Source organism: Phoxinus phoxinus (genome assembly GCF_949152265.1).
Source record: "Phoxinus phoxinus genome assembly, chromosome: 3".
Taxonomy (NCBI): Eukaryota; Metazoa; Chordata; class Actinopteri; order Cypriniformes; family Leuciscidae; genus Phoxinus; species Phoxinus phoxinus.
This window is the reverse complement of record NC_136878.1, coordinates 71,047-81,962: the sequence shown is the minus strand read 5'-3', so window position 1 is coordinate 81,962 and position 10,916 is coordinate 71,047. Positions and strand designations below refer to the sequence as shown.

The window sequence follows — 10,916 nt, the reverse complement described above, 5'->3', positions numbered from 1 at the left end:
GAACTTAAATAAAACTACCCGCTAAAAATGTTATAAGAACATTAGGGAATAATGTTCCAACAATGTTATCATTAAACATTTTTAGAATGTTTTTAAAGAATGTTTTCCTACCTTTTAGGAGAACATTCTGGGAACTTAAATAAAACTACCCGCTAAAAATGTTATAAGAACATTAGGGAATAATGTTCCAACAATGTTATCATTAAACATTTTTAGAATGTTTTTAAAGAATGTTTTCCTACCTTTTAGGAGAACATTCTGGGAACTTAAATAAAACTACCCGCTAAAAATGTTATAAGAACATTAGGGAATAATGTTCCAACAATGTTATCATTAAACATTTTTAGAATGTTTTTAGAGAATGTTTTCCTACCTTTTACAAGAACATTCTGGGAACTTAAATAAAACTACCCGCTAAAAACATTATTATAACATTTCAAGATAATGTTCTCAGAACAGTTTTAGAACAAAAAAATTCTAGCTGGGACTGCAGCCAATGAAGTTCTTTTAGGATAGGGGATATATGCGACCTCCTATTAGTACGTGTCAGAATTCTAGCTGCAGAGTTTAGTGTGAACTAGTTTTGTTGAAGATGTTCTGATGTGAAATGCTATGTGCAATGAAAATAAACACAGTTCAAATATTTTTGTTCTTTTTCCATTTTAATGAAATAAAATGTGAATTGTATTTATTGCAACCCTAATCTGTTAAGAAGTGCTATTTCTGTATTACTTAAAATATATGTCAGATATATTGAGCACACGTCTTCTGATTTCAGCCTGTCCGTCTGGTTATTACGGCGCCGACTGTAAACAGACATGTGTGTGTGAACGGGGCGAATGCAATCGCTTCAGAGGGTGTGTGTGTGCAGGCAGGCACGGAGCTCGCTGTGAGAGACCAGGTGAACATCATTTCAATTCAAAGCGAGTGTGTTTCTGGGAGATTTCCGGGCTCATGTCTGCATGTGGTTTCTTCGAAAGACACGAGACCGGTGATCGCGAGCAGTCTGAGAGACATCGAGCTCAACTCCGGCGCCACACTCACGACCAACTGCTCTGCGTCCGGCCAGCCCGCTCCTCTACACGGGGAAATAACCCTGCTCAAACCCGACAGATCCTCGCTCGCCGTGAGTCGGTCGCAGTGACATCGTCAGTACACGAGTTCATCTAATCTCGGAGAAATCTGATCGTCTCTTGTTTTTCTCAGGCAGTGGACACACAGACAGAGAACGGTCAGACAACGTCCACGTTCAGGCTGGAGAAGACCACTCTATCTGCCGCTGGCCGCTGGTTGTGTCAGGTGAAAACCAAAAGCTTTCAGGAGGAGAAGGACTTTATGGTGAATGTCAAAGGTGAGATTCTTTAACCTACTCCATTTCTTTCCCAGCAAAGATCCAAACAATCATAACGGAGTGTCTCAAAAGCCAAAATGTTGCATGGCTTTGAAATTAGCAATGTCCATTGTGGGAATATTAAAAGTAACTATTTAATGTGGAAGGCAGCCATGATACCGTATACAAGTAAATAACAATAAGTCAACACTGTCTCCCCAAGATTGCCAATCATTGTTTTCCGAAGGCTTCTCTTCATGCCCATTCTGTACAACACTAAATCTGTTCCTGCGCCGGTTCACTGTGTTTGAGATGCTGTTAACATTCACAAACATCTCACAGAGCACTAACTGCATAATGTGCAAATACAATATTTTCATGGCATTTACACTGATCGTGATTAAAATAATGTTTGCCGTCTCTGTCCCACAATAAAAAGTCTTTGTAAACACACTTTGTCATGGTAAATGTGACTTCTCTGTCCTTCATTATGTTAAGATGACTTAACTATCGGCGCCCTATGTTTGTAATTCTGTGAATTTATAAATCAATGAATTGCAGCCCGGATCTTGGCACTGGATCTGCGGTCTGAGGATTAGTGACCTCTAATGTAGAACGTGTGTGCAGTCTAAAGCAGGAGATAGTGTCCTCTAATGTAGAACGTGTGTGCTGTCTAAAGCAGGAGATGGTGTCCTCTAATGTAGAACGTGTGTGCGGTCTAAAGCAGGAGATAGTGTCCTCTAATGTAGAACGTGTGTGCGGTCTAAAGCAGGAGATAGTGTCCTCTAATGTAGAACGTGTGTGCAGTCTAAAGCAGGAGATAGTGTCCTCTAATGTAGAACGTGTGTGCGGTCTAAAGCAGGAGATAGTGTCCTCTAATGTAGAACGTGTGTGCGGTCTAAAGCAGGAGATAGTGTCCTCTAATGTAGAACGTGTGTGCAGTCTAAAGCAGGAGATAGTGTCCTCTAATGTAGAACGTGTGTGCGGTCTAAAGCAGGAGATAGTGTCCTCTAATGTAGAACGTGTGTGCGGTCTAAAGCAGGAGATAGTGTCCTCTAATGTAGAACGTGTGTGCAGTCTAAAGCAGGAGATAGTGTCCTCTAATGTAGAACGTGTGTGCGGTCTAAAGCAGGAGATAGTGTCCTCTAATGTAGAACGTGTGTGCAGTCTAAAGCAGGAGATAGTGTCCTCTAATGTAGAACGTGTGCGGTCTAAAGCAGGAGATAGTGTCCTCTAATGTAGAGCGTGTGTGCGGTCTAAAGCAGGAGATACTGTCCTCTAATGTAGAACGTGTGTGCGGTCTAAAGCAGGAGATAGTGTCCTCTAATGTAGAACGTGTGTGCAGTCTAAAGCAGGAGATAGTGTCCTCTAATGTAGAACGTGTGTGCGGTCTAAAGCAGGAGATAGTGTCCTCTAATGTAGAACGTGTGTGCAGTCTAAAGCAGGAGATAGTGTCCTCTAATGTAGAACGTGTGTGCGGTCTAAAGCAGGAGATAGTGTCCTCTAATGTAGAACGTGTGTGCAGTCTAAAGCAGGAGATAGTGTCCTCTAATGTAGAACGTGTGTGCGGTCTAAAGCAGGAGATAGTGTCCTCTAATGTAGAACGTGTGTGCAGTCTAAAGCAGGAGATAGTGTCCTCTAATGTAGAACGTGTGTGCGGTCTAAAGCAGGAGATAGTGTCCTCTAATGTAGAACGTGTGTGCAGTCTAAAGCAGGAGATAGTGTCCTCTAATGTAGAACGTGTGTGCGGTCTAAAGCAGGAGATAGTGTCCTCTAATGTAGAACGTGTGTGCAGTCTAAAGCAGGAGATAGTGTCCTCTAATGTAGAGCGTGTGTGCAGTCTAAAGCAGGAGATAGTGTCCTCTAATGTAGAACGTGTGTGCAGTCTAAAGCAGGAGATAGTGTCCTCTAATGTAGAACGTGTGTGCAGTCTAAAGCAGGAGATAGTGTCCTCTAATGTAGAGCGTGTGTGCAGTCTAAAGCAGGAGATAGTGTCCTCTAATGTAGAACGTGTGTGCAGTCTAAAGCAGGAGATAGTGTCCTCTAATGTAGAGCGTGTGTGCAGTCTAAAGCAGGAGATAGTGTCCTCTAATGTAGAACGTGTGTGCAGTCTAAAGCAGGAGATAGTGTCCTCTAATGTAGAACGTGTGTGCAGTCTAAAGCAGGAGATAGTGTCCTCTAATGTAGAGCGTGTGTGCGGTCTAAAGCAGGAGATACTGTCCTCTAATGTAGAACGTGTGTGCGGTCTAAAGCAGGAGATAGTGTCCTCTAATGTAGAACGTGTGTGCAGTCTAAAGCAGGAGATAGTGTCCTCTAATGTAGAACGTGTGCGGTCTAAAGCAGGAGATAGTGTCCTCTAATGTAGAGCGTGTGTGCGGTCTAAAGCAGGAGATACTGTCCTCTAATGTAGAACGTGTGTGCGGTCTAAAGCAGGAGATAGTGTCCTCTAATGTAGAACGTGTGTGCAGTCTAAAGCAGGAGATAGTGTCCTCTAATGTAGAACGTGTGTGCGGTCTAAAGCAGGAGATAGTGTCCTCTAATGTAGAACGTGTGTGCAGTCTAAAGCAGGAGATAGTGTCCTCTAATGTAGAACGTGTGTGCAGTCTAAAGCAGGAGATAGTGTCCTCTAATGTAGAACGTGTGTGCAGTCTAAAGCAGGAGATAGTGTCCTCTAATGTAGAACGTGTGTGCAGTCTAAAGCAGGAGATAGTGTCCTCTAATGTAGAACGTGTGTGCAGTCTTAAGCAGGAGATAGTGTCCTCTAATGTAGAACGTGTGTGCGGTCTAAAGCAGGAGATAGTGTCCTCTAATGTAGAACGTGTGTGCGGTCTAAAGCAGGAGATAGTGTCCTCTAATGTAGAACGTGTGTGCGGTCTAAAGCAGGAGATAGTGTCCTCTAATGTAGAACGTGTGTGCGGTCTAAAGCAGGAGATAGTGTCCTCTAATGTAGAACGTGTGTGCAGTCTAAAGCAGGAGATAGTGTCCTCTAATGTAGAACGTGTGTGCGGTCTAAAGCAGGAGATAGTGTCCTCTAATGTAGAACGTGTGTGCAGTCTAAAGCAGGAGATAGTGTCCTCTAATGTAGAACGTGTGTGCAGTCTAAAGCAGGAGATAGTGTCCTCTAATGTAGAATGTGTGTGCGGTCTAAAGCAGGAGATAGTGTCCTCTAATGTAGAACGTGTGTGCGGTCTAAAGCAGGAGATAGTGTCCTCTAATGTAGAACGTGTGCGGTCTAAAGCAGGAGATAGTGTCCTCTAATGTAGAACGTGTGTGCGGTCTAAAGCAGGAGATAGTGTCCTCTAATGTAGAACGTGTGTGCGGTCTAAAGCAGGAGATAGTGTCCTCTAATGTAGAACGTGTGTGCAGTCTAAAGCAGGAGATAGTGTCCTCTAATGTAGAACGTGTGTGCGGTCTAAAGCAGGAGATAGTGTCCTCTAATGTAGAACGTGTGTGCAGTCTAAAGCAGGAGATAGTGTCCTCTAATGTAGAACGTGTGTGCGGTCTAAAGCAGGAGATAGTGTCCTCTAATGTAGAACGTGTGTGCAGTCTAAAGCAGGAGATAGTGTCCTCTAATGTAGAACGTGTGTGCGGTCTAAAGCAGGAGATAGTGTCCTCTAATGTAGAACGTGTGTGCAGTCTAAAGCAGGAGATAGTGTCCTCTAATGTAGAACGTGTGTGCGGTCTAAAGCAGGAGATAGTGTCCTCTAATGTAGAACGTGTGTGCAGTCTAAAGCAGGAGATAGTGTCCTCTAATGTAGAACGTGTGTGCAGTCTAAAGCAGGAGATAGTGTCCTCTAATGTAGAACGTGTGTGCGGTCTAAAGCAGGAGATAGTGTCCTCTAATGTAGAACGTGTGTGCAGTCTAAAGCAGGAGATAGTGTCCTCTAATGTAGAACGTGTGTGCAGTCTAAAGCAGGAGATAGTGTCCTCTAATGTAGAACGTGTGTGCGGTCTAAAGCAGGAGATAGTGTCCTCTAATGTAGAACGTGTGTGCAGTCTAAAGCAGGAGATAGTGTCCTCTAATGTAGAACGTGTGTGCGGTCTAAAGCAGGAGATAGTGTCCTCTAATGTAGAACGTGTGTGCGGTCTAAAGCAGGAGATAGTGTCCTCTAATGTAGAACGTGTGTGCAGTCTAAAGCAGGAGATAGTGTCCTCTAATGTAGAACGTGTGTGCAGTCTAAAGCAGGAGATAGTGTCCTCTAATGTAGAACGTGTGTGCAGTCTAAAGCAGGAGATAGTGTCCTCTAATGTAGAACGTGTGTGCAGTCTAAAGCAGGAGATAGTGTCCTCTAATGTAGAACGTGTGTGCAGTCTAAAGCAGGAGATAGTGTCCTCTAATGTAGAACGTGTGTGCGGTCTAAAGCAGGAGATAGTGTCCTCTAATGTAGAACGTGTGTGCAGTCTAAAGCAGGAGATACTGTCCTCTAATGTAGAACGTGTGTGCAGTCTAAAGCAGGAGATAGTGTCCTCTAATGTAGAACGTGTGTGCAGTCTAAAGCAGGAGATACTGTCCTCTAATGTAGAACGTGTGTGCAGTCTAAAGCAGGAGATAGTGTCCTCTAATGTAGAACGTGTGTGCAGTCTAAAGCAGGAGATAGTGTCCTCTAATGTAGAACGTGTGTGCAGTCTAAAGCAGGAGATACTGTCCTCTAATGTAGAACGTGTGCGGTCTAAAGCAGGAGATAGTGTCCTCTAATGTAGAACGTGTGTGCAGTCTAAAGCAGGAGATGGTGTCCTCTAATGTAGAACGTGTGTGCGGTCTAAAGCAGGAGATAGTGTCCTCTAATGTAGAACGTGTGCGGTCTAAAGCAGGAGATAGTGTCCTCTAATGTAGAGCGTGTGTGCAGTCTAAAGCAGGAGATGGTGTCCTCTAATGTAGAACGTGTGCGGTCTAAAGCAGGAGATAGTGTCCTCTAATGTAGAGCGTGTGTGCGGTCTAAAGCAGGAGATAGTGTCCTCTAATGTAGAACGTGTGTGCGGTCTAAAGCAGGAGATGGTGTCCTCTAATGTAGAACGTGTGTGCGGTCTAAAGCAGGAGATAGTGTCCTCTAATGTAGAACGTGTGTGCGGTCTAAAGCAGGAGATAGTGTCCTCTAATGTAGAACGTGTGTGCAGTCTAAAGCAGGAGATAGTGTCCTCTAATGTAGAACGTGTGTGCGGTCTAAAGCAGGAGATAGTGTCCTCTAATGTAGAACGTGTGTGCGGTCTAAAGCAGGAGATAGTGTCCTCTAATGTAGAACGTGTGTGCAGTCTAAAGCAGGAGATAGTGTCCTCTAATGTAGAACGTGTGTGCGGTCTAAAGCAGGAGATGGTGTCCTCTAATGTAGAACGTGTGTGCGGTCTAAAGCAGGAGATAGTGTCCTCTAATGTAGAACGTGTGTGCGGTCTAAAGCAGGAGATAGTGTCCTCTAATGTAGAACGTGTGTGCAGTCTAAAGCAGGAGATAGTGTCCTCTAATGTAGAACGTGTGTGCGGTCTAAAGCAGGAGATAGTGTCCTCTAATGTAGAACGTGTGTGCAGTCTAAAGCAGGAGATAGTGTCCTCTAATGTAGAACGTGTGTGCAGTCTACAGCAGGAGATAGTGTCCTCTAATGTAGAACGTGTGTGCAGTCTAAAGCAGGAGATAGTGTCCTCTAATGTAGAACGTGTGTGCGGTCTAAAGCAGGAGATACTGTCCTCTAATGTAGAACGTGTGTGCAGTCTAAAGCAGGAGATAGTGTCCTCTAATGTAGAACGTGTGTGCGGTCTAAAGCAGGAGATAGTGTCCTCTAATGTAGAACGTGTGTGCGGTCTAAAGCAGGAGATAGTGTCCTCTAATGTAGAATGTGTGTGCGGTCTAAAGCAGGAGATAGTGTCCTCTAATGTAGAACGTGTGTGCGGTCTAAAGCAGGAGATACTGTCCTCTAATGTAGAACGTGTGTGCGGTCTAAAGCAGGAGATAGTGTCCTCTAATGTAGAATGTGTGTGCGGTCTAAAGCAGGAGATACTGTCCTCTAATGTAGAACGTGTGTGCAGTCTAAAGCAGGAGATAGTGTCCTCTAATGTAGAACGTGTGTGCGGTCTAAAGCAGGAGATAGTGTCCTCTAATGTAGAACGTGTGTGCGGTCTAAAGCAGGAGATAGTGTCCTCTAATGTAGAATGTGTGTGCGGTCTAAAGCAGGAGATAGTGTCCTCTAATGTAGAACGTGTGTGCGGTCTAAAGCAGGAGATACTGTCCTCTAATGTAGAACGTGTGTGCGGTCTAAAGCAGGAGATAGTGTCCTCTAATGTAGAATGTGTGTGCAGTCTAAAGCAGGAGATAGTGTCCTCTAATGTAGAACGTGTGTGCGGTCTAAAGCAGGAGATACTGTCCTCTAATGTAGAACGTGTGTGCGGTCTAAAGCAGGAGATAGTGTCCTCTAATGTAGAATGTGTGTGCGGTCTAAAGCAGGAGATAGTGTCCTCTAATGTAGAACGTGTGTGCAGTCTAAAGCAGGAGATGGTGTCCTCTAATGTAGAACGTGTGTGCAGTCTAAAGCAGGAGATAGTGTCCTCTAATGTAGAACGTGTGTGCGGTCTAAAGCAGGAGATAGTGTCCTCTAATGTAGAACGTGTGTGCGGTCTAAAGCAGGAGATAGTGTCCTCTAATGTAGAACGTGTGTGCAGTCTAAAGCAGGAGATAGTGTCCTCTAATGTAGAACGTGTGTGCAGTCTAAAGCAGGAGATAGTGTCCTCTAATGTAGAACGTGTGTGCAGTCTAAAGCAGGAGATAGTGTCCTCTAATGTAGAATGTGTGTGCGGTCTAAAGCAGGAGATAGTGTCCTCTAATGTAGAACGTGTGTGCAGTCTAAAGCAGGAGATGGTGTCCTCTAATGTAGAACGTGTGTGCAGTCTAAAGCAGGAGATAGTGTCCTCTAATGTAGAACGTGTGTGCGGTCTAAAGCAGGAGATAGTGTCCTCTAATGTAGAACGTGTGTGCGGTCTAAAGCAGGAGATAGTGTCCTCTAATGTAGAACGTGTGTGCGGTCTAAAGCAGGAGATGGTGTCCTCTAATGTAGAACGTGTGTGCAGTCTAAAGCAGGAGATAGTGTCCTCTAATGTAGAACGTGTGTGCGGTCTAAAGCAGGAGATGGTGTCCTCTAATGTAGAACGTGTGTGCAGTCTAAAGCAGGAGATAGTGTCCTCTAATGTAGAACGTGTGTGCAGTCTAAAGCAGGAGATAGTGTCCTCTAATGTAGAACGTGTGTGCAGTCTAAAGCAGGAGATAGTGTCCTCTAATGTAGAACGTGTGTGCGGTCTAAAGCAGGAGATGGTGTCCTCTAATGTAGAACGTGTGTGCGGTCTAAAGCAGGAGATAGTGTCCTCTAATGTAGAACGTGTGTGCGGTCTAAAGCAGGAGATAGTGTCCTCTAATGTAGAACGTGTGTGCGGTCTAAAGCAGGAGATAGTGTCCTCTAATGTAGAACGTGTGTGCGGTCTAAAGCAGGAGATGGTGTCCTCTAATGTAGAACGTGTGTGCGGTCTAAAGCAGGAGATAGTGTCCTCTAATGTAGAACGTGTGTGCGGTCTAAAGCAGGAGATAGTGTCCTCTAATGTAGAACGTGTGTGCGGTCTAAAGCAGGAGATGGTGTCCTCTAATGTAGAACGTGTGTGCGGTCTAAAGCAGGAGATAGTGTCCTCTAATGTAGAACGTGTGTGCGGTCTAAAGCAGGAGATAGTGTCCTCTAATGTAGAACGTGTGTGCGGTCTAAAGCAGGAGATGGTTTCCTCTAATGTAGAACGTGTGTGCGGTCTAAAGCAGGAGATAGTGTCCTCTAATGTAGAACGTGTGTGCAGTCTAAAGCAGGAGATAGTGTCCTCTAATGTAGAACGTGTGTGCGGTCTAAAGCAGGAGATAGTGTCCTCTAATGTAGAACGTGTGTGCGGTCTAAAGCAGGAGATAGTGTCCTCTAATGTAGAACGTGTGTGCTGTCTAAAGCAGGAGATGGTGTCCTCTAATGTAGAACGTGTGTGCGGTCTAAAGCAGGAGATAGTGTCCTCTAATGTAGAACGTGTGTGCTGTCTAAAGCAGGAGATGGTGTCCTCTAATGTAGAACGTGTGTGCGGTCTAAAGCAGGAGATAGTGTCCTCTAATGTAGAACGTGTGTGCGGTCTAAAGCAGGAGATAGTGTCCTCTAATGTAGAACGTGTGTGCAGTCTAAAGCAGGAGATAGTGTCCTCTAATGTAGAACGTGTGTGCGGTCTAAAGCAGGAGATAGTGTCCTCTAATGTAAAACGTGTGTGCGGTCTAAAGCAGGAGATAGTGTCCTCTAATGTAGAACGTGTGTGCAGTCTAAAGCAGGAGATAGTGTCCTCTAATGTAGAACGTGTGTGCGGTCTAAAGCAGGAGATAGTGTCCTCTAATGTAGAACGTGTGTGCAGTCTAAAGCAGGAGATAGTGTCCTCTAATGTAGAACGTGTGTGCAGTCTAAAGCAGGAGATAGTGTCCTCTAATGTAGAACGTGTGTGCAGTCTAAAGCAGGAGATAGTGTCCTCTAATGTAGAACGTGTGTGCGGTCTAAAGCAGGAGATGGTGTCCTCTAATGTAGAACGTGTGTGCGGTCTAAAGCAGGAGATAGTGTCCTCTAATGTAAAACGTGTGTGCGGTCTAAAGCAGGAGATAGTGTCCTCTAATGTAGAACGTGTGTGCAGTCTAAAGCAGGAGATAGTGTCCTCTAATGTAGAACGTGTGTGCGGTCTAAAGCAGGAGATAGTGTCCTCTAATGTAGAACGTGTGTGCAGTCTAAAGCAGGAGATAGTGTCCTCTAATGTAGAACGTGTGTGCGGTCTAAAGCAGGAGATAGTGTCCTCTAATGTAGAACGTGTGTGCAGTCTAAAGCAGGAGATAGTGTCCTCTAATGTAGAACGTGTGTGCAGTCTAAAGCAGGAGATAGTGTCCTCTAATGTAGAACGTGTGCGGTCTAAAGCAGGAGATAGTGTCCTCTAATGTAGAGCGTGTGTGCGGTCTAAAGCAGGAGATACTGTCCTCTAATGTAGAACGTGTGTGCGGTCTAAAGCGGAGATAGTGTCCTCTAATGTAGAACGTGTGTGCCGGTCTAAAGCAGGAGATAGTGACCTCTAATGTAGAACGTGTGTGCAGTCTAAAGCAGGAGATAGTGTCCTCTAATGTAGAACGTGTGTGCAGTCTAAAGCAGGAGATAGTGTCCTCTAATGTAGAACGTGTGCGGTCTAGAAGCAGGAGATAGTGTCCTCTAATGTAGAGCGTGTGTGCGGTCTAAAGCAGGAGATACTGTCCTCTAATGTAGAACGTGTGTGCGGTCTAAAGCAGGAGATAGTGTCCTCTAATGTAGAACGTGTGTGCAGTCTAAAGCAGGAGATAGTGTCCTCTAATGTAGAACGTGTGTGCGGTCTAAAGCAGGAGATAGTGTCCTCTAATGTAGAACGTGTGTGCAGTCTAAAGCAGGAGATAGTGTCCTCTAATGTAGAACGTGTGTGCGGTCTAAAGCAGGAGATAGTGTCCTCTAATGTAGAACGTGTGTGCAGTCTAAAGCAGGAGATAGTGTCCTCTAATGTAGAACGTGTGTGCAGTCTAAAGCAGGAGATAGTG

At 44.7% G+C, this 10,916-nt stretch overlaps 1 protein-coding gene across 3 annotated transcripts in view; it reads left to right on the top strand.

Moving 5' to 3' along the window:
- The window catches only part of tek (TEK tyrosine kinase, endothelial), a 77,176-nt gene that overhangs the window by 22,442 nt on the left and 43,818 nt on the right, over positions 1-10,916 (top strand). For all 3 annotated transcript variants that reach the window (XR_013797035.1, XM_079608579.1, XM_079608578.1), the window contains exons 7-9: positions 779-901; positions 981-1,126; positions 1,207-1,351. Coding sequence is in view for 2 of the 3 variants with exons in the window: in XM_079608579.1 (XP_079464705.1) it covers positions 779-901; positions 981-1,126; positions 1,207-1,351 (414 nt within the window). In the remaining variant the exon portion in view is untranslated. The remainder of the gene's footprint in view (positions 1-778; positions 902-980; positions 1,127-1,206; positions 1,352-10,916) is intronic.